General features: G+C 37.7%; 1 protein-coding gene across 2 annotated transcripts in view; it reads right to left on the reverse strand.

Moving 5' to 3' along the window:
- The window catches only part of LOC150080527 (adenomatous polyposis coli protein-like), a 384,350-nt gene that overhangs the window by 61,216 nt on the left and 300,008 nt on the right, over positions 1-23,126 (reverse strand). For both annotated transcript variants that reach the window (XM_090381301.1, XM_090381300.1), the window contains exons 13-14: positions 17,805-17,949; positions 6,513-6,981 (exon numbers count right to left, since the gene is read on the reverse strand). In XM_090381301.1, coding sequence (XP_090237427.1) covers positions 6,513-6,981; positions 17,805-17,949 — 614 coding nt within the window. The remainder of the gene's footprint in view (positions 1-6,512; positions 6,982-17,804; positions 17,950-23,126) is intronic.

A 23,126-nucleotide genomic window follows, 5' to 3' on the forward strand; every position in this document is an offset into this window, starting at 1 on the left:
CAATCCACCTAGTTCATAGATGCCACATAGCACCTCCTTAAAAACTCTCCCCTTCTGAAGTTAAAACTCATGCCTTTACCTTTAATTACAGCAATATCTTTCTTCATCTTCCAACTGATGATTGAATGATCACTTCCAGTCAATGGTTCATGTACTTTAAGCTCTGTGATATCATCTTATTCATTAGTAATGATGCAGTCAAGACTATTCTCACTCCTAAGTACTTTCTCTAACATGCTGGTACAAATAATAATCATTTAGTTTATTTAAAAAAATTTTTTCCATATGTTAAGTTTCCCTCCCACTTATTCCAATCAATCTGGAGCAGATTTAAAAGGCCATTCCATCTGCGTGTATGACTAGAGTCTATATGCAGATGGAATGGTCAAGACATTCACACTTACTTGGCCATTCCATCTGCATGTAGATGCTATTAATACTCTTCACAATCTTCTGTCTATAGATTACTTTCACTCTCATCATACCTTTGCTTCCAAATAACTTGCACCACGCATATTTTATGCTGGCAGATGTAACTTCAGACTCAGCAAAAGCTCCTTCCATGCTTAGGCTACTTTAGATAAGAAGCATAAACCCTTCACCCTTTATATTTCCATTATCTTTTCTAAATACATTATACATACCATAGTGTAACTTGCCATCACCAATTTACAGGTGACACTGTTTCTGTTAGCCCTATTATATCAGCATTAGTTGTCCTAATCAGCCATTTTACTGGCAACGCTCCTGATATTACTGTAAGATACAGTTAAGACTAAATATTCTTCTACAGTTTACCCTGATACATCCTTTGAAGTTATTTAGGTTTGTATCCCAGGCTTTACTTTCCACCTCATTTAAAATGCTGCTACCCTCAGAACATCTTATCAACGCTGACTGTTGTGACAACAAACAAGGATTCTTGAGGTGAGATCAACATTACTTTGACCCATACCATCAGATATGGATCTAAATTATCTCTCCCCCCCCAGTAGCAGTTCCCCTAAACCCTTAAGATATCCTCAATACTGGCAAAAATCCTTGCACCACCTTTGTTCAAATGAATACTATCACTACAAAATAGATTCCTTCTACCTATAAATGAAAGCTGCACTGATAAAAAATTTCCTCTTAGACCATTGCAGATTCACTCAAGTACTGAGTTAATCAACAAGGCTTTCAGCATATAATCTATCCTAATGTGTCTGGGCAGCATTTCAGACACCCATTCTGACCTTACAGCATTTTTTCAACATGGCATGTATTTATTCAAATTGGTTAAAAACAGCATTTAAGTTCTTGGAGGTAAAAATCGTGTTGACTAGTTCTATGAGAACATCCTTGGATTCGGAGGAGGTTACCCATGGACTAGAGATGTGCAAATGTAACCCCAATTCACAAAGGAGGAATCAAGGGGTGTCAAGTTATTATAGACCTGTTAGTTTAACTTGTGTTCTGGGGAAAATAATGGAGTCATTAGTTAAAGAAGCATTGCAGGAGCATCTAAACAAGACTGCAGTAGTAGTTCAGACACAGTATGGGTTTTTAAGCGGAGGTCTTGTCTGACCAATTTGATTCCTTACTATGATGTGGTCACAAAAGAACTTGATGCAAAAAATAATTTTGATATTATAATACTTTGATTTCAGGAAAGCTTTTGATATGGTTACACATGGAAGACTGCTATACAAATTGGAGAGGTATGGCATTAAAGGTAAGTTGCTACAATGGATAAAGGGATAGTTCGAGTGGGAGACGACAGAGAGTGGTAATCAATGGACACTGCTCTTCGAAGCAGAGTCCCCCAGGGTTCGGCGCTGTGCCCATTGCTGCTTTGTGTATTTATCAATGATACTGATGAAGGTATATCAGGCTTAATGTCCAAAGTTTGCAGATAATACAAAGGTTGGCAGGGTTGTTAATGACAGTAAAGACAGTATGCTACTGCAACAGGATCTAGAAAAGTTGGATAGATGGGTGGAGAAGTGGCAACTGAAGTTTAACTTTGACAAATGCAAAGTACTACCCATATGCAGTACTTTGCATTTGACAAATGCAAAGTACTGCATATGGGTAGCAGTAACCCCAGAGAAATGAACCAACCTTGCTAGAATGAGTACAAAGGGCAACAAGATTGGTGATGAGAACAAAGGGATGCTCTTACCAAGAAAGGCTAAAGTTCTGCAACTTGCAGCATCTGGAGACTAGACACCTGCCAGGTGATCTGATTTTGGTATATAAGCAAGCTCAATGCTGATGGGATTCTTCCTCTTGCTCTGATTACAAACCTGAGAGGCACAGATTGAAAATGAGGAAAGACAATTGTAGAATATGTGTGGAAATTTGCCTTTAGCCAGTCGGTAGTTGATTGCTGGAAAAGACTTCTCTCTCTGTTGTTGCGGAAATTGATAGCTTAAATAAATTCAAGGCAGAACTAAAACATTTGGAGTGAATGGATAGGTGGAATGGGAAGGGTAATTTTTGGCTGATGCTGTAAAAGCTTGCTTTCTTGCATCATATGCCTCAACTAATGCTAATAACACACCAGAACAAAGCTGAAATTTCAAAAAAGATTGAGATTTGGTAACCTTTCAAATGAGTTGCCTCACCAAAACATTATAGATAGAGAAATAAATAAAAGACAGTATAAAATTAAATATAAATTGCTTATTTTTTATTTGTATATACAAATTAATAGTTTGTAAAAAGATAAAAACTGCTGACAGAGTCATTATCAGATGAAATATGACATTGTATATGGCTCAGTCAGATGCTTTAAGGTAGTAAAAACACCCATTTCTAAAATTGGTGCATTCAGTTAAAATCGTGTCACACTGCTTCCACACAGGAGGGTCATCAGCTCTCAGCAAAAGGAACATGTCAGATGACTGTATTCTATGCAGAGCCAAACAAGAACTGCTTCCTCTTTATGATTCCTGTTTTTATCATAGGCTTAATTTGACATTGTTTGTTTCCTGCCCATGTCACAATGAATATATCTTATTACGGATTATTTGCCTGTAGTCTCTAAGAGGACTGACAGACCAAAATTAGTTGTGATGAGGGCTGCTTATTCGACTACAGTATCAGCCACATTGTTTCTGCTAATCCTGGTGGGGCTGGGGAACTAAAAAAAGCAGATATTGACTCCATCTTCATAGAGTATATCATTTACTGAGTCTGGGAAACAATCAGATGAATAGTGTATCTCCTTGCTAATAAAACCTTTAGTTAATGCAAAGAATCTATGTATATAATAACCTGTCAAGTTCTTATGTGATCCAAGGTTAACCTATAGTGTGTAGCTTTGCAGAATATATACTGTTATTTGTTGTTATTTGGTTTCTTAGGAGCATTAGCAACTAAGGCCATATTGCTCCGGGGGGGGGGGGGTCAATGCGGTAGTCATTCCCCGACCTTTCCGCATCCTCCGTATTTGGTGGTCATGGACTTGAACCCCGGTCTAATCAAGAAGCGTGTGCTACACACTGCTGCTCCTGCCCACCTGGCTACGGAGGCGCAAATATATACTGCACTGAGGGAGGAATCTTCTCTGGAAAGATAGCAACAGATAACTGACATGATTCCAACTTTGAGTTGTCTAAGTAAACTAGCAAGAAGTCAGAATATTCAGCTCAGTGCACTAAACAGAGCTGCAGGTAGACAGATGGAGCATTAGACTTTACATAGTTTAAGGGGAAAGTCACATGCTGGAACATAATGAGCATGCCATGGTGGAAGGGCTTGCTTTAGTGTTTTGGCAACCTTGTCTACCATGATGTTGAGTAATAGTAATAATAAAAGTAATAGCCATAGAGTGCAAGGAAGCCACAGGATTTTGCAGCACTGGCAGAGAGAGAGAGAGAGAGAGAGAGAGAGAGAGAGAGAGAGAGAGAGAGAGAGAGAGAGAGAGAGAGAGAGAGAGAGAGAGAGAGAAGAAAATACAAATTATTTGCTTCCCTCCTCCCATAGGTACTTGGGAGGAGGGAGTTGCCTTTTGAATTTATTCACCTGTTAGCCTCAAATACCTGTGAATACAACCTATTCAAGTAATCAATGACTTTCTGGCTAAAAGAAAACTTCCTACAGTCTAGGAAGTTAGGTGAGTGGAATGTGTTTGAAGAGGTAATTGTCAGTGAGCATACGTTCTATGACTCATCTGCTTCCATCAGTGTTAGCACTATCACACAAGACATATATCCAAGTTTTTTTCCCCTTTGGGGGGGGGGGGAGAATGGACACTGTCCTGTGTACATGTTTTCCTAAAGCAAAGAGTTTTAAGACTCATTCATCAGGTACCTCCTTGGTTTTAACATTCATTTTTCTTGTACTGCCACTTCGGCTTAGGTTTTCTGTACTCTTACTTCTCTGCTTGATTTTTGTAATGCTGGAGTGTATATTGGAGGTATAGCTGACTAAGTTTTTCTTGCAGGTTCTTCGGAACTCAGTAAATAGCAAGCGATGGCTGTAAATGACTCTTTTGGTGATATAGATTTTTGTTTGAGTGCCAATGGAACATTTCTTGACAACCTTTTCAATATATATTGCCTTATTGCTATTTACTGGTATCACTGCTTTTCTCACCTCCTGGCATTAAATGCTAAACTTTGCCTCAAGCCTTTGGATTTATTTTCTTTCCTTCAACCTCTGGCATACTCATGACTATATATTGTGCTCCCATTGGCAGTTAATGCAGATGGGCTTGTGCGGCAGAGAAGAAAAATGTATGGGATGCACAAAGTATCAGGTGACACAGAAGCCTATGGCAGATATAAACTAGTCTGTAATCAAGTCACAAAGGAGGTTAGGCAGTCAAATGCAGATTATGAGAAATCTTTGGCAAAGGATGCAAAGAAAAACAGCAGAGTTCTTTACTTAGCTAAACTCTAGAAGGAAAGGAATGAATCAGATTGGACCACTTAACATAGATGGGTTGACTATTGATGATCATGCTCAGGTAGCTGATAAACTGAATGAGTATTTTGCATCTACATTCACACATGAGAAGTTATTCAATCAGGGGAGTGCCAGAAGTTTATCAAACTCTAACAGGGGGCTAAGTGATTTTGTAATAACTGAGAGCAAAGTGGAAGAGAAATTTAAGTTAAACGTAAAAAAGGGACCTGGAGTGGATGGGATCTATCCAGTTATATTAGAGGCAGCAAAGGAAGTAAGTAAACCCTTAGTCATAATTATGAGAGCTTCCTTGGACTCAGGGGTGGTAACCATGGACTGGAGGTGTGCAAATGTATCACCAATTCACAAAGGGGGTTCATCAAAAGGTGACAAGTAACTATAGACTTGTTAGTTTAACTTGTGTTCCATGGAAAATAATGGAATCAATGGTTAAAGAAGCATTGCAGGATCATGTAGACAAGACTGCAGTAATAGTTAAGACACAGCATGGGTTTGTTAAAGGGAGGTCTTGTCTGACCAATTTGATTGGATTCTATGATGTGGTCACAAAGGAACTGAATGCCAAAAATAATTTTGATATATATTTGGATTTCAGAAAAGCTTTTGATACTGTTGCACATGGAAGACTGCTGTACAAACTGGAGAGATATGGCATTAAGGGTAAGTTGCTACAATGGATAAAGGGATGGTTGAGTGGGAGAAGACAGACTGGTAATCAATGGACACTGCTCTTCATGGACAAATGTTATTAGTGGAGTTCCCCAGGGTTCGGTGTGGGGCCCATTGTTGTTTTGTATATTTATCAATGATACTGATGATACAAAGGTTGGCAGGGTTGTTAATGACAGTATTGCTACTCCAACTGGATCTAGATAAGTTGGTCAAATGGGCTGAGAGGTTGCATAGAAGTTTAACATTAACAAATGCAAAGTACTGCATATAGGTAGCAATAACTGAAGGGAAATGTACCAATTGTGGGTACTACACTCAAGGAAGTGGAAAGTGAAAAAGAACTGAAAAAGAACAGGTAATCTGATTGAGGTGTATAAGGCCTTGAATGGGTTGAGCAAGCTGAATGCTGATGGGATTCTTCCTCTTGCTCAGATTAAGAACCTGAGGGGACACAGATTTAAATTGAGGAAAGACAGTTGTAGAATAGATGTGCAGAAATTTGCCTTTAGCCAGCAGGTAGTTGATTGGTGGAACAGACTTCCATCTTTTGTTGTGGAAGTTGATAGCCTAAATAAATTTAAGGCTGAGCTGGACAGGCAATTGGAATAAATGGAGGGATGAAATGGGAGGGGTTTTTTTTTTTTGGATGATGCTGCATAAGCTTGCTTTCTTGCATTGTATGCCTCTACTAAATGCTAATATACAAATATAATATTAATAGTTATTTTAATAACTAAGGGAGTGAGTGGTGCATCAGCACTCATGGTGCAACAGCACATCTACAATTTAGGTGAAAATGGAAGAAAATGCCAAAGGAACACAATGCAATGCTTTATTCTTATTTATTTTTTTATTATTATTACTTTTATATTCTTTTTTTAATTAATTAATTTTTTTTTAAATATTTTTTTCCTAAAACTTACTTCTGTGCTTGGAGATGAATCTTTTTCTGAATTATGCTGAGAACTACATGGGGATGAAGTATCTAATTTGGCGATTCCATCTTCAATGTCATGATCCTGATTTAAGTTCTGGAAATTACTTCCTGCAAAATTAAGCTTCTTTTCTTCATCCACAAATGGCTGTTGAGGTATTTTTGTTTCTTCATCAATAGTTAAAGAGCTGAGGCTTGTTGCATGCGAAAATTCGGCTGGAGTACCTTCTTCAGCGAATGCAGTTCTCACATCTTCAAAAATACTGCTTTTGCAATTAGGAGTTGTAACAGTTTCTACTGGAAGGGAAGCCATAGGACATACAATGGACTCTGATGTCGCAGCTGGAGGCAAATTAGAGAAGAAAAGTGGCTGTTTAGTTGTTAAAGGACTTGAAGGTACAGTCTGACCAGGAGAATCCGGCAAATCGCTCGGTGAAACAACTTCACTGGTACGACGACTGGAAAGATATTCAAGACAATATTTTAAAAACTATAACACCATATTATACGTTAGCATTAAACGTTGCATTCGAGGTGAGCGGACGCGCTTAGACAGGGCTCCTCAGTTAAGTGGTTTACTTTTGGATAGTGCTTTTAAATATCTGATTTATTTAGACATTGTTGGATTATTTTGTTATAGGTTTTCCTGTAACTGTTTGATTTTAATAATATTATAGATATAATTTTTTAAAGTTACTTTCATTGATATTTATTTAATTTTATAATGGCAGTTACGAGATCTGCCTTAAACACGTCACAGGGTATCGTGACTCACACGGAAATAGCAGATAGCGATTTACGGGTGAGTCATGATTTAATCCGTTGTGGAACCTGTGGAATGTTTTCCAAGGTCGACCTGGTGACTAATCCTACCTCACCTGGGGATTCTTTTCTTTGTGATCGATGTAAGGAGTGCACCGATCTTAAATTACAATTTGGTGCACTGATGGAACAATTTGAGTCCCTGAAAAAACGAGTGCTTGCCCTCGAAAATAATGCATCTGGGAGCTCGTCAGGGACTCAAAACTCCAGCAATCTACCAAGTGATGCACACCCGATTCGAGCCTCAAAACAGAAAAACCAAGTGCAAACTACTCTGGTTAAAAAGGACATTGTTTTATTAGGAGACTCCATTGTCAGGGAAACGGGGAATATTTTTTGTAATAAAGATAGGTGGAGCAGAACCAGGGTATGTCTGCCGGGAGCAACTATTGATGATGTCACCAACAGATTGTCAGATTTTAAAGGGGGCAAAGAAAATATTATTATTCATGTAGGAACAAATGATATTAAACGTACACGATCTGACGATTTGTTGGAAAAATACAGGACCATGCTGAGGAAATGTTGCGAGCTAGGCCATAATGTCTATGTGTCTGCAATTCTGCCCAGACACGATAGGAGGGATTATATGTTAAGAGCCTTGTAGATTAACTCAAGACTTGAAGGAATCTGCAAGGCTTTAGGGGGTAAATTTCTATCAGCATGGCCCACACTTGTAGGTAGAAGGAATTTGTTTTGTAGAGACGGGATACTCTTAAACAAAGGTGGTGCAAGAGTTTTTGCCAGTATTATTGAGGATACTTTAAAGGTTCAGGGAAACTGCTAGTTAGGGGGGATGTGGGTAATACTGACACGCGTTTATCTGATAATATTGGTCAATGTAACTCTTGCACATACCTTAAGAGTTCTTATCTGTTACCCCAACTGTACGTATTATCTAGATGTTCTGGGGACAAAGGCGTTTCACGTGAGCGGGTAGCTAATATCAGGGAAGAGAGCCTAAAAAACTTCAAGGGTTGTGTTAGGGTTGTTAAATATACAAGAACAGTAAATCTTAATTGTTTATACAGTAACGTTAGAAGTGTCGTCAATAAAATGAGCGAATTCGAACTGCTGGTTAAAACAAGTAACGCGGACATAATAGGGCTTACAGAGACGTGGTGCCACCCGGAAATTGGGGATGATGAGTTTCAGTACGGCTTGTATAATGTTTTTAGGAAGGATAGGTTAGATAGAAGGGGTGGTGGGGTAATGCTTCTTATCAGAAGCAGCCTGAGTGCGACGATAGCTTTCCCGGATTTAGACATTTCACATGCTAGTATAGAGTCTGTATGGTGTGAGATAGTTGGAAACAAAGGCATAATGCGAGTAGGAGTAATCTACAGACCAGGTGATTGTGAAGATTATGACAAAAGCCTCTACATGCAAATGGAATGGGCAAGTAAGCGTCAATGCCTTATTATGGGTGATTTCAATTTCCCTCTGATTGGAGTAAATGGGAAGGAAACTCGACATGGGGAACAAAATTTTTAAATCAACTAGATGACTATTATTTGTATCAACATGTTAGGGAAAGTACTAGAGAAAAGAATATCCTAGACCTCATCATCACACATGAATCAGATGACATAACAGGGCTGACAGTAGAGGAACCAGTAGCAGGAAGTGATCACGGAGTTCTACGGTGGATGATGACGAGAGAGGTAGCAGAAGTAAAAGGCAAAGGAATGGGTTTTAATTTCAGAAAAGGAAATTACGATGCCTTAAGGTACTGCATGGCCTCTATTAACTGGGTAGATATCGCGCAGAGAATGAATACAATTGAACTGTGGTACGCTTTTAAAACAATCACAGATGCCTTGAATGCGTATATACCATTAAAAAAAATGCTCCACGAGAAGGGTTCCAAGTTGGATGAATAGTGAAGTTGCCACATTACTTGAGCAGAAAAAGGTGGCATGGAAAGGTTACAGAGCAATAAAAAGTACTGAAGCCTATAACAGGTACAAGGTGATGTGTAATAGAGCCACAGAAAAGGTTCGACAGGCAAAGGCAGTTTATGAGAAATCACTAGCAAACAGAGCAAAGAGGGGGGATAAAGAATTCTTCACATATATAAATGCCAAGAAGAGCAGGACATACCAGATCGGACCTTTACGTAAGGGAAAGGGGATAGTAATAAATACACCAGCTGCCATTGCAGATGAACTCAACAGTTATTTTGCATCGATATTTACAAATGAAAAGCCTTTTGTGGCAATGGGAAATTGTGGGAGAGAAGTTAAAAAATATGTAATTAATGATATTGAAATTTCGCAAGATTATTTAATGAAAAAACTTTCGAGCCTACAGACCAGTAAGGCTCCTGGAGTTGATGGAATATACCCTACAATCTTAAGAGAGGCGGCAAGCGAGTGCATTGAACCATTCAGGCTAATTATGCAAGCATCACTAGACTCTGGGGAGATTCCCTTGGATTGGAAAAGTGCAAATGTATCTCCCATACATAAGGGTGGCTCTAAAAGTGAAGTTGAAAATTATCGACCTGTCAGTCTGACTTCAGTAGTAGGGAAAATCATGGAGGCAATGATCAAGGGTGGAATTCAGGATCATTTGGATCGAATTGAAATTCTCAAGGATACTCAGCATGGTTTTGTAAAGGGAAAATCATGTTTAACAAATCTGGTTCGCTATTTCGAAAGGGTCACTCACGAGCTGGATTTAGGGAATAATTTCGACATTGTTTACTTAGATTTCAGCAAAGCTTTTGACTCAGTCCCACATGAGCGGTTGCTTTATAAGCTGGAACAGGTTGGAATCACTGGGAAAATCCTTAGATGGATAGAAGGATGGCTTCAGGGCAGGTGGCAGAGGGTTGTGATAAATGGATATTCCTCAGATTGGGTTGATGTAAGAAGTGGGGTTCCCCAAGGATCAGTATTAGGACCACTGTTGTTTTTAATTTTCATAAACGACATTGATGAAGGGATAGAGGGCGTGATGTCTAAATTTGCAGATGATGTTAAAATTGGTAGAGTAGTTAATGATCACTGTCAAGCTGAGCTTCTTCAGAGAGACCTAGATAGACTTCAGGAATGGTCAGAAAAATGGCAGCTGTGCTTTAATCCAACAAAGTGTAAGGTATTACACCTGGGAAACAGTAATCCCAAAAAAACTTATTCACTTGGTGGAGTTCAACTAAACCCAGTACTGGAGGAAAGGGACTTGGGTGTTACGATACGGTCAGACATGAAATTCTCTGAGCATTGTAAACAGGTTGCAAGAAAGGCCCATGGTGTCCTATCGATGATCTATCGAACTTTTGCAAGTAGAGATAGGGACGTGATAATCCCATTATATAAAGCTTATGTTAGACCACACTTGGAATACTGTGTTCAAGTATGGAGACCGCACCTATAGAAAGACATTGAGCTTCTTGAAAGGGTGCAAAGAAGGGTAACTCGCCTGGTGAGATCGGCAAAAGGGCGTCCTTATGAAGAAAGACTTCGAATATGTGGGTTGCAGAGTTTGGAAACTAGACACCTTAGAGGAGATTTGATTGAGGTGTTTAAGGCTCTGAGAGGCATCAGTAAAATGAATGAGGACAAAATTTTCAAGATTATAAATGATGCTAGAACTAGGGGACATAAATTCAAGTTACGGGGGGAAATGTTTAGATTGGACTGCAGGAAGTTTTATTTTAGCCAGCGAGTTATAAATTACTGGAATAAGTTGCCTTCATGGGTGGAAGGAGTTCATTACTTTCGGGACAGTACTTTCGGGTAAGGGAAGCACATAGGATGATAGGTTTAATTTACTTTTTATTTATTAATTATTATTATTTAGTTATTTATTTATTTATTTTATTTTTTGTTTTTATCATTGTTTTGTTTGGATTTTTTTTTTTTTTTTTTTTGGCTGCTGCAGCATAAGCCATAGGCTTTCTTGCAACATGCGGCCGTTACTAATACTAATATTAAAGTAACAAAAAGACAGAACACAAATAATTGGGGTGGGGGGGGGAGAGAAGACCTCATTTGTGTTTCATTCTAGTGTAATTCACATTCCCAACAGTTAAGGAAAAAAAGCAATTTACAGATAAAATGAACATACCTGTGCACGAGTTGAATACTGTGAAGTTTTCATCCAAAAGCAAAAAAGGATCCCTACTTTCACAGAAAGTCTAAGCTTCAGGAATAAAATCAAGTTATGAATAATGACAGCCATAAGAATGCATATACAGCTGCTACAAGTATGTTCATTCCAGTGAAAGTTGCACAATAAAAACATATACACCTAAACCTTGTTTGATTGCATATAACTTTAACAGCCAAACAACACGTTAAATTACTATTTCTATTCCAACTCAAGTCTAGTACCTTTATTTTGCTGCTTTAATTACCCTCAACAAATTAATTTCAAACAGAGAATAGAAAAGCAAACAGAAAATACATTTATAAAATACAAGGGGTGATCATTTAATTCACAAACTGGTGCAAGAATTTATGTTTACTGATTGAACTTTCCATAACTGCTGCTAGAGGCACTCTCCCTGATTGCTACTGAGTGGCAGACTGTGCACACATGCCAGTACTTATCAAGCTAGTGTTGTGTGAAAAGGTTTTTTTAGCCATGTGTGACTGACAATTGTTTTGAAGCAAGTATCATGTCAGACATACATACAGCGATATGTAATTTGGTATCGTGTCTGATGGGGCTTAATGCATCAGAAACAGTTAAACGAATGAAGCATATGGTAATGAGTATCTTGGTAGGATGGCCATATTTAAATGGCACAAGCAATTCGGTGAAGGATGAGAGTCTGCTACAGATGACCCAAGTCCTGATCAGCCTTCCACCTCAACAACTCCTGAACAAACTGCAAAAGCCCAGGAAATCTTGGATGAACAGGTGAATTACATTTTGTGAATTAGCTGTTAGAATGTCTATTTTGTATGGTAGTGCTCACAATATTGTGAAAGATCACCAAAAAAAGTTGTGAATCTGTACCCACTGGATTCCACGCAATTTGACTCCAGAACAAAAACAACAGAGTAGAGTGTTCGTTTTGGAACACAGGGTCAAAACTTCTTAAATCAAATAGTGACTTATGATGAAACTTGGATTTTTACTATGATCCAGAGAAAAAAACAACAGTCGAGGGAGTGAAAACATTTTGATTCACCAAGACCTAAGAAATTTCAAGCTTCTCATTCGGCTGACAAACAAATGGTTCTTGTGTTTTTTGACAAGAGGCATTCTTGTTACACATTCTGTGCCTCATAGAACAACTATGAATAGGAAGCAAACTCTGAGGTTCTCAGAGTCAAACTTTACTGCACCATTTGTGAGAAACATGAAGAACCTTCCAGTGTGAAGCAATTTCTCCATCAAGACAATGCCAGACCCCATATGGCTAATATTGTGCAGCCAGTGATCGCTGTCATAGGTGCCGAGATTCTGCCACATCTCCTTTACTCATCGGACTTAGCCATATGTGATTTCTTCCTGTTTCTATGTCTGAAGAAAGCTCTAACAGGAAAGCATTTTGCATCCAACAACGATGCTTACAGAGCCACAACAGAAGCACTTTACAGTCTTTTAAAAAATGGCTTACAATAAGCATTTAATGCATCGGAACATGGTGGTGAAAGTGTATAAAGTTCAAGAGAGTATTTTGAGAAGAAATTCATAGAAGATTCAGATAATGACAACCCCTCATATAACATGCCATACTATTTGCATCACTTGCAATCATGTGGACAAGTTTGAATTGTCAATGTAACATGAAGTAGAAACACTATATAATGAGTAGTAATGCCTTATTATTGTGAGACTATAATTTCACTCGATATTCCTTAGAGAGAGAGATCTCAAACCCCCTCCCCCCAACACACACAAATCAATCTTGATAACTGTATATGTTGAATTTTTAAGTTTACTTTGCTAAAAATGTGTATTATATTAATTACCTAGTATGGAGTTCTGTATTGAAAAGTGGTTAGGAGACATCCCAGGACAGCTACAAGGTTATCTGAAGGCATCTCCTTGTAACTTAGTAACATTTAAACAGCAGTTTTTGTTTTCATGCAAATAATCAAAATGTATATAAGGTTAAACATACATTTTACATCTATTAACATTTAAGATGACAGATAACCCATGGACAAAACTAACTTGGTTCTAACATATGTCTAGAAATGGTTATTTTTTAATGAAGGCATTTTCATTAATAGTTTTAAAAATTCTTATAAGTACATGCAAAAGCACTTGTAATTTGCATTTAGATTTCAATAGTTTACCTTGCTGGCTTTCATTTTTTTAATATGATTACAGATTAATGGTTTTAAGTGTTTGTTATTTGGCACCAAACCAATAACAAACATTAAATCAGATGACAGAGCTGCACCTTCAGGGAATAACCCATCACTTCCAACAATAGGAAGCAATATTTTCTTTTTTTCTTTTAATTCAGCAGTCATTACATTTAAATATCACTTATGAAATTCAAGAGAGTTCTGCTGAACTAGGTTTACCAAATTCAAACTACTGGAAGCAATACCAAAAACTTATGGCGTCAAAATGAATTCATACTAATTATATTTTTAAATTATCATTAAAATATTATAGGTCTCTACTTTTACAATTCTGCTCAATGATATTGATGATTTCTAAATTGCTGTTATAGTGGCTGGCCTGCAAACGGTGTTTGCAGGCCAGCAGCTAGAGAGTATAACGGACTGAACCTATTGGTAACTCTCTAGGAGGCATCCAGACTACAGTCACTATTTGGCACAGTATTTGATAGTTATCTCACTAACAATATTGTGCCAGATAGTGAATGGAGGGAGTCCAAGCAGTGTGCATGTGGGAGGCATTGTCGAGGCCATGTTACGTCAAGGAGCTGGGCATATTCTTACCATGTGTGCATGCAATATCCCAAAATTCATTACTTAGTACATTTTCTCCACTACTATTAATTTACTACTGAATAAATTATGAATAATCACACTAAAATAATAAATTTATCCATGAAAAGAGTTAAACCTCCTAAACACTTTTTCATTAATTTCACAAATATAAGTGGTCTCAGGTCCAATCTCAGTAATGTCCATTTCCACATGCAGTCTGCCAAGCACCCACTTATTTTTTTTTCTAACAGAATCCCAATTATCAGTTGATTCAACCATTACTCATCTCAGTTCTCCTAATTATTTGCTGTACAATTTCTTTCACTTCAAAGGCAATACTTGCACACATGTATGCTCTGCGATTCCCTGTCAGAGAGAGGAATTTGGAATCGTCTTTTTGATCTTATCTGGCTTAAAACCTCTCTACCCCATTCTGTAAAATTTGTTTGTTGCCTCTATTGATCTCCCATTTCCATTAATCATTTGGAATTCTTGGACTTCCTTCATTTGAAATTACATTTTTTACTGGACCATTAAGAAAGCTGGGCTATTCCAGTCCAATTTTCCTGACAGTGAAATAATTTAAAAAATTTCCTTGGTGATTTTAATGTTCATAACTTCAACTAGCATTAATTTTCTAGTCACAATAAGCATGTTTAGCATAAAAGTCTTCTAAATAAGCTTTTATCTGATGGACTGCTGACTGTTTATTGTAATTATCCAGTTTTCTTTGTGACAACTCACTGTGGATAATAAACCCCACAGTGGGGGCTCACATCTGGTGAGTATGGGCTTGGCACACCCAGGGTCCTGAGCTGGATATCATCATTCTTCTCTTTCTTGGTGATTCCCTTCTACTTTTGACACACACACACACTCATACACTCTCTCTCACTCTCTCTCTCTCTCTCTCTCTCTCTCTCTCTCTCTCTCTCTCTCTCTCTCTCTCTCTCTCTCAGGGTAACTCGGGAGCTTTTTTTTTTCCTGGTGCAGCATAAGCCTATTAATATTAATAATGGTAGAAGGCTCCCTCCTCTAACTTCTCCTCTGATGCTACTATTCCCCAAAGTGCAGTTTTTTTCTCCACTCTTTTCCTCAGTATTTGTATGGCAGGGAGGGAGAGGGAGTAAAAAGTTTCATATTTGACCCGGAAGTAGTCGTGATACAAAGATCATTTTGTTTTTTGTTTGATACTCTGAAAAATCTATAGCACCCACACAAATTTTGGTTTTGATCTTACAATTCATTTTTTCTTTGCAGCACCAAATAAGGTGAAATATCACAATGGATAAAGTGGAATACAGATCGAGGATTTGGTTCCTCTTTCTGCAAGGGAAGACACCCAAAACAATCCACTTACTGTTTACGGAGAAGATTGCCCAGGTTGTTGTTACCCACTGGTATAAACAATTCAAACTGTGGAAGAAATCCCAGTGCACGATGAAGAAATCCCAGGATGCCCAGCAACTGTTGTAACATAAGAAAGCATTGCTACAATTGAGGCATCAATCCTGGAAGACTGCCATATTAGAATCAAAGGACTAGCTGCAGAGCTCCAAATTAGTGCAGAGTCTGTGGACAACATCATCTATTACAGTTACATACGAGTAAAGTGTCAGTTAGATTGGTTTTCAGACATCTGACTCTGTGCACAACAGATATTGTTAATGTGTGCAGGAGTTTTTTTTTTCACAGCTAGTCACTATGGATGAAACTTGGATCCTGAAACAAAACAAATGTCAAAAAGGTACAACCAAGTGCTGCTGTCAGTTTTTTTGGGATCAGCATAGTGTAATACTAACAGATTATCTTCAGAAGGGCTGTACTGTGGCGGAGCAGTATTATTCCAACCTTCTCATAAAGCTACATGCTGCTATAAAAGAAAAAAGGACAGGAAAATCTGTCAAAAAATATGCACTAGCTCCACAGTAATGTCCTATGCATTCCTTGCATACTGCAGTGAGGTGTCCAAGAATGTAAGTTTGAAATATTGCCACATCCTGCTTATTCCACTGATCTTTTTCACCCTTTGATTTCTTCCTCTTCCCTGCCCTACACTCCTTTCTCTGTGGAGGAGACTTTGCTGCTGCTTATGATGAGGTGACATCTGCCAAGTCAAGGTTTGAGGGAGAGTCAGAGGACTTCTACCAAAACTAGCCTCAGGAAGTATATATTGAGAGATATCAAAAATGTCATTTTGTCTGGTGACTATGTTAAAAATGTGTAATACACATGGTGTTTGTTCAACCTTTTATTACAACTATTTCTAGGTGAACACAAATCTTTTTTGAACGCACCTATTAATGATATTGATTAACTGGAAATCCTCTTTAGTTTTGCTGATGATAGTACACTGCACTCCACCTTCCAGTTTGAGAAACCTTGCCCTATACAAACAGCTTCAAGTTTTCTCAAATATTCACTACCAATTCCTTAAATGTTGATCTCCAGTTAATTCTCCAGTAGTGCAAAGATAATTCAGTTAATTTCAATCCTTTTAAAACTCAATCCTCTTATATCTCTCAAAAAAGATCCTTCTGCTCATAACATTTATATTCGACGACACTGGATTTCTAGACAATGTCACATCTCTATTAGGAATTACAACTTCTGATCTCTTTTAGCATCATAAGAACAGCAAAAACATTGCTTTCTCTGCATCTAAAAAAACTGTGTTTTCTCTTCTGCTCTTGGGTTTACTTTTTTTCTCTCTTTACAAATCTCAAATCCACTCAACCCAACCGTGGAATATTGTTCTCATCTCTCTCAGGCTTGTAGGCTATTTAAAAGAGACCAGTCAGGTTAATTAATCATCAATCTCTTACAAAGTCTCTCCACTCTGTCTCAGATATTGTTTCTGCACCATGCCTTTTCTATAGATACTTCCATAGCCACTGTTCTTCTGAATTGCCAGCGGGTGGTTGGTTGGTGGAACCGACTTCCATCACTTGTTGTTGAAGTTGATAGCCTAAACAAATTTAAGGCTCAACTGGACAGGTATTTCGAACGAACGGAGGGGTGAAATGGGAGTGGTGTGTTTTTTTTTTTTTTTTTGGCTGATGCTGAATAAGCTTGCTTTCTTGCATCATATGCCTCTACTAATGCTAATGCTAATATTAAGTAAGCTAAATAAGAAATAAGAATTGGCTTCTATAATCCCCCCATCCAAACTAGTTCAAACATGTGCTGCAACCAGTCAGCATCCTTTTACTATCCAACTTTAAACTCACAAAACCAACTTTTCTTCTGTGTTTATTCCTTTTGTTTCCATTTCTGGAAGCCAAAAACTGCAGAATATTACCTGAAAAAACTACAGAAATTCAAGTATAATGTCAACAAGTGTCTTGTCTTCTTCCATCTCCTCAACCTTCAACCCTTGCACAGTATTAAGTACTATAGGTTGTAATCTCTTTCACATTTAGGGTTTCAAAAAAAAAAAAAAAAAATTAATTAAAAAAGGCAATCTTTGATACTATAAGGATTAAAGATTTATACAATTAATATTCCCAAGAAATATATACTATAACCTGTACAAGTTGTAAAAAAGACAGCAGAACTTTAATATTTCAAATTCATTTTATATTTACCTAAAATCACTTATAACAGAACTTCTATCATCATGGATGGAATGCTGATCAAAGCTACTAAGAGAACCAAGGGAGCTGCACCGAGAAAACATGAGAGGTGTTTCTTGGGCATAATTAACTTCTATATCAAAAGTTACAGTTTTACCTGGAGGAGAAAAAAATGGTAATTAAAGAAAAAAGTGATTCACTTTTCAATTAAAACTGTTTTATATTAAATAGGCTAAATCCAAAAGTGACATTTCATCCAACACATTTTGTTTTTTTATTTAAATTAAAATTTAAATCTTACTGCTGTAAGATTTAAATAGAGTAGAACTGTCGGTTATCAGGAAATAGGCTGATTTTTCTTCTTCTATTATAATTATTATTATTTTTATTTTTTTTATTAATGGTAGTATTTGGGACAAATGTTTATTATGCTACAAGAGTATTTCTATGTTTTTTCAGTCTATCCCTGGTGAAATGTTGAATTAGGACTAATTGGTTTTCTTGGAAACCATGAGCGATAGTTTAGTCATTTGCTTCCGTGAACCCAATTTTCCATGACATATTTTATTCTCTTCATTTCATATTATGTTTAGTTTAGCTCCAGATTCAGTGAGAATAATATCAGCCGGAAACTACAATTTATTATTGTTCTTGGTAAAATGTCAACAAAAAGATACAGCACTGAAAATGGACAGAAAACCAGGAAGAATGCGATATAATCAAATTGATATTATTAAGGAACTTTAGAGATTTAGCAGCAAAAAAAAAAAAAAAAAAAGATCATAACAAACGAAACAAAAAAATGATAGAACATTTTAAAAAAATTACTTTAAATATTTTTCCACATATAATTTGCAGTAATATACCAATCAGAATATACATACATATGTAAATGTGCAAATATTTATGTAAAAGTTATTATGATGATTATTTTTAATTAAATAAATTTTTTTCATGCTATTTAAAGTATTTTTCTTTTACCTTAATACATTACGTTTGATTATCCGGATAATTTTGCTATCCCGAAGAGGTCTGACAATTCCGGATAACTGACGCTCTACTGTGATCTTATTTAAATCCACTTCAGATTTTCATTAATATGGCATTAAGAGGGCACATGAATAATCCTAATGTTTTTTGCTATTACGTGGAATAACTATATTCCAAACAAAAGAGGCTTGTTAGTTTGTTATTTGGTTTTTTAGGAGCATTAGCAACTAAGGCCATATTGCTCTGGCGATATGCGGTGGTCATTCCCTGACTTTTCCGCATCCTCCGTATTTGATAGTCACGGGCTCGAACGCCGGTCTGATCAAGAAGTGTGTGTGCTGCTCGTGCCCACCTGGCTACGGAGGCGCCAGCAAAAGAGGCAGAACATAACTGCTACAGAACGAAATTAAGAGACAAAGACAAGTCTTCAACTTCACAAAGTCTGCCATTCTTGAGAGAAAGATTTTAGAAATGAATAAACTTACTGAAGTTTGGAGAGAGAAAAAAAAAAAAAAAAAGTCTTATCTAAAACAAAAGGTTGCTGATTGTTTGGTAATCACCTCTTCAACAGCCAAGCAATATGTTATAATAATTTTTTTTTTTTTTTTTTTTTTTTATGAGAACCCCAAACACGAGAGGTATTAGAACCTATAGTACTTAGTACCGTGCTTGGGTTGGAGGTTGAAAAGACGAAAGAAGATATTTGTTGACATTGGACTTGAACTTCTGTAGATTGTAATTTTCAGGAAATACGTATGAAGGAAGGTTGTTCCAGAAAACGGCAGTTGAATGAATAAATGAGGAAGATGAAAAGTTGGTTCTGTGGGTTTGAAGCTGGACAGTAAATGGATTTTGGCTGGTGGCGGCACGTGTTCGGACTGTTTTGAAAGAGAGAGCGGGAATTATAGAAGCCAATTCAGAAGAACAGTGCCCATGGAAGTATCTGTAGAAGAGGCATGCAGCAGAAACAGTACGTCTATGAGAAAGCGAGTGGAGAGACTCTGTTAGAGATGAATCATTAATTAACCTAACTGCCCTCTTCTGAATGGAATCAAGAAGCCTGAGAGAGGTTTTGGGGGGGCACCACCCCAGATGTGGGAACAATATTCCATGGCAGGGCGGATTTGCGATTTATACAGAGTGAGCAGCTGTTTGGAAGAAAAGTAACGCCGAGAGCGAAAGAGAAAACCAAGTTTTTTAGATGCAGAGGAAGCAATATTTGTAATGTGCTTGTGCCAAGAGAGATTAGAAGTCAGGGTAATCCCCAAAAGAGATATATCATTTTGCCTAGAAATCGGAGTGTCACTAAAGATAAGCATAGGAGCAGAAGAATCCTTTTTGCGAGATAAGACAAGACTGACTTTTAGAAGGGTTGAAATCAACTAAGTTGTCTTTGCCCCACTGGACAATTACCTGAAGATCGGCATTTAAGGAATTGGCAGCAGATTTTCGAAAACTTCGAAGCTGATTGAGCAGGACAAGGTTTCTCAAAATGGAAAATTGAATGCAATGTGCTATCATCGGCAAAACTATGGATAGGATTTCCAGTCAATGGAAGAAGGTCATTGATATACAAGAGGAAAAGAGTGGGGGAAAGAACTGAACCTTGGGGGACACCGGCATTAGTGGAGAAGTTAGAAGACAGAGCCATCTACCATCACCCTCAGTGAGCGATCAGAGAGAAAACTGGATAACCAAGTACTAAAAACATTTGGCAAACCATAAGACGGAAGCTTGTTTAGAAGACCTTTATGCCAAACACGATCAAAAGCCTTTGAGATGTCAAGAGCAACTACTTGTGTTTCACCGAACCTTTCCATTGAATTAGTCCATAAATGGGTAACATAAGCCAGAATATCACCAGTGGATCATCGACACTGACGGAATCCATACTGGCGATCGTTGATCAGACGGAGGGTTTCTAGGTAGTTTAAGAGTTGGCGGTTAATTGATTTCTCCATTACTTTAGAAAGAGTAGAAGTAATTGCAATGGGACGATAATTGGATTGGAGGGATTTGTCACCCTTTTTAGGAACTGGCTGGATATGAGCAAATTTCCAAGCAGAAGGAAAAACACCTTTAGAATAAGAAAGTGAAAGAAGCGGCAAAGAATAGGAGTAAGTTCAGGAGCACAGGTTTTGAGAACAAGTGGAGAAATACTATCAGGACCTGGAGCTTTCTTAGCATCAAGATTCATCAAAATCCTTCTGATATCCTTTTGACGGAAGACCACAGAAGGCATTGAATGGAGCGTGTTAGGAATGGTGGGAGGTGTTTTACCAAGATCATTAATATGTGAGCTGGAAGAAAAATGGGATGCTAGCAGGTCAGCTTTATCCTTGGCTGAAGTGACAACAGAACCATCTGGTTTGGACAGAGGTGGGAGCAGAGATGGACAAAAGTTGCGGCCAATAGCTTTGGCAAGAGACCAGAATGCTCGGCTACCATTAGGGCAAGAAGCAAGTTTTCTACTCTTAGCCTGTTCAAACTCTAGTTTGGACTGATTAATAACTGCTTTACAATTGTTGCAAGCTTTGGTGTAGGCAGAAAATGAAACTGAAGAATTAGAAACAAGCCAATTACGATATGCAACATTCTTCTCTTGGACAGCCTTAGCACATTTCTTGGAGAACCAAGGTTTAGATAAAGGACGAGATTTTAAAGTGGAGTGTGGGATAAAGGATTCCATTCCTGCAAGAATAATTTCACTGACACGATCTGAGCAAACGTTGACATCAGAAGTTTTGAAACAGTAATCAGACCAAGGAAAAGAAGAAAAGATGTCTCGCAGGTCATCCCATTTTGCATTCTTGTAATGCCAAACAATACGAGGTTGGGAATAGCCATGAGATAAAGGTTCCATTGGAGAAGAGACAATCACCAAGTTGTGATCTGAAGTGCCTAAAGGACCTCTCACTTCGACCTTGTACTTAGAAGGGTTGTTTGTGAGAAAAAGATCAAGCGTATTGGCTGTATAATAGGATTGTCCGTTATTCTTGTAGGTAAATGAACAATCTGTGCTAGGTCGTTAGTAATTGCAAAAGCTTCAGCATCTTGACCTGCTGGGTCGGTGTAACTAGAAAACGGAAGCCAGCTGGAGTTGTGAACGTTAAAATCACCAAGGAAAATTACCTCACTGTTAGGAAAGTTGGACTGGAGAAAGTCAAGTTGCAAAGAGAGGAAGTCAAAGAGCTCCAAGTGATTAGTGGAGTTGGGAGAACGGTAGAGACAACAGATGAATTTGACACAATGAGGTAGAGAGATTTTAAGCCAGAGAAGATCAAAGAGAGGAGATTCCAAATTGCCAAGTCTCTTTCAGGGAATATCAGAACGGACATATGCACAAGTACCACCTTTGAGGCGAAAGGAATCATACAGCGAATAATTTGGGCACCTGAGATGAGCAGTAGTTGAATCAACCGATAACTGAGATTCAGTCAGAAAAAGTACATGGGGTTTGGAAGACTGCAAGTGGAAATGGACATCGTTGAGATTGGAATTGAGACCACATATATTTGTGAAATGAATTAGGAAGTCCTTGGGAGGTTTAGGTCTTTTCGCAGATAAGCTTGCTCTATTATTTTGACAATTCATGGTGTATTCAATAGTAAGAAAATGTGTGTGGGACATGCTGTATGAAGTAATGAAATTTTTGGATATGGCGTACATGTGGTAAGAATATACCCAGATCCAGAATATACCCAGTGGCCTCGACAATGCTCCCCGCATACACACTACTCGGACTCCCTCCAGTCACTATCTGGCAGAGTAGCGGTAGCAAGATTATACACTAGCTGATCCGGAAGCCTCCTAGAGAGTTACCAATAGGTTTGGTCCGGTGTACTATCTAGCGGCCGGCTTGTGAACACCGTTTTAGAGCTGTACCCTCGAAATGTAAGGAATAGTTTCCTTAGGAATTAAGACTTATGGCATTAATCACCTTACCTTGTCTTTTCATACGAATAAACATACATCCTGTGTCCATATACAACTTCAAACAGATTCCATAAGAATTTTTCTTTTGAATCTTAGTTTGAATTTGTATTCTGTTCCTTTCGTTTTGATAGTTATGAGAGGGTGCCTGTTTATTTTCAAATTAAGGGCAAAAGATGCAGGTATGTCTTAGAGTTATAAAATTCATGTTTTCATATGTTTTTAAACTGAGTGTTGATTTTTTGAAAAATAAAGAGAACTCTGAGAAAGGTAAAAAAATAAGTTCTTTAATTTAATAAACAAAAAAATAATTATCATTTAGTAAACTGACATAGAATCAAGGCTATACAGCAAATCCCTGACTAATGTAAGGGTTGTGTTTTGCGAAACTCTATGTAAGTTGGAATTTCC

This window comes from Mastigoproctus giganteus, chromosome 9, assembly GCF_048544385.1.
Source record: "Mastigoproctus giganteus isolate SK-2022 chromosome 9, ASM4854438v1, whole genome shotgun sequence".
NCBI classification, from domain to species: domain Eukaryota; kingdom Metazoa; phylum Arthropoda; class Arachnida; order Uropygi; family Thelyphonidae; genus Mastigoproctus; species Mastigoproctus giganteus.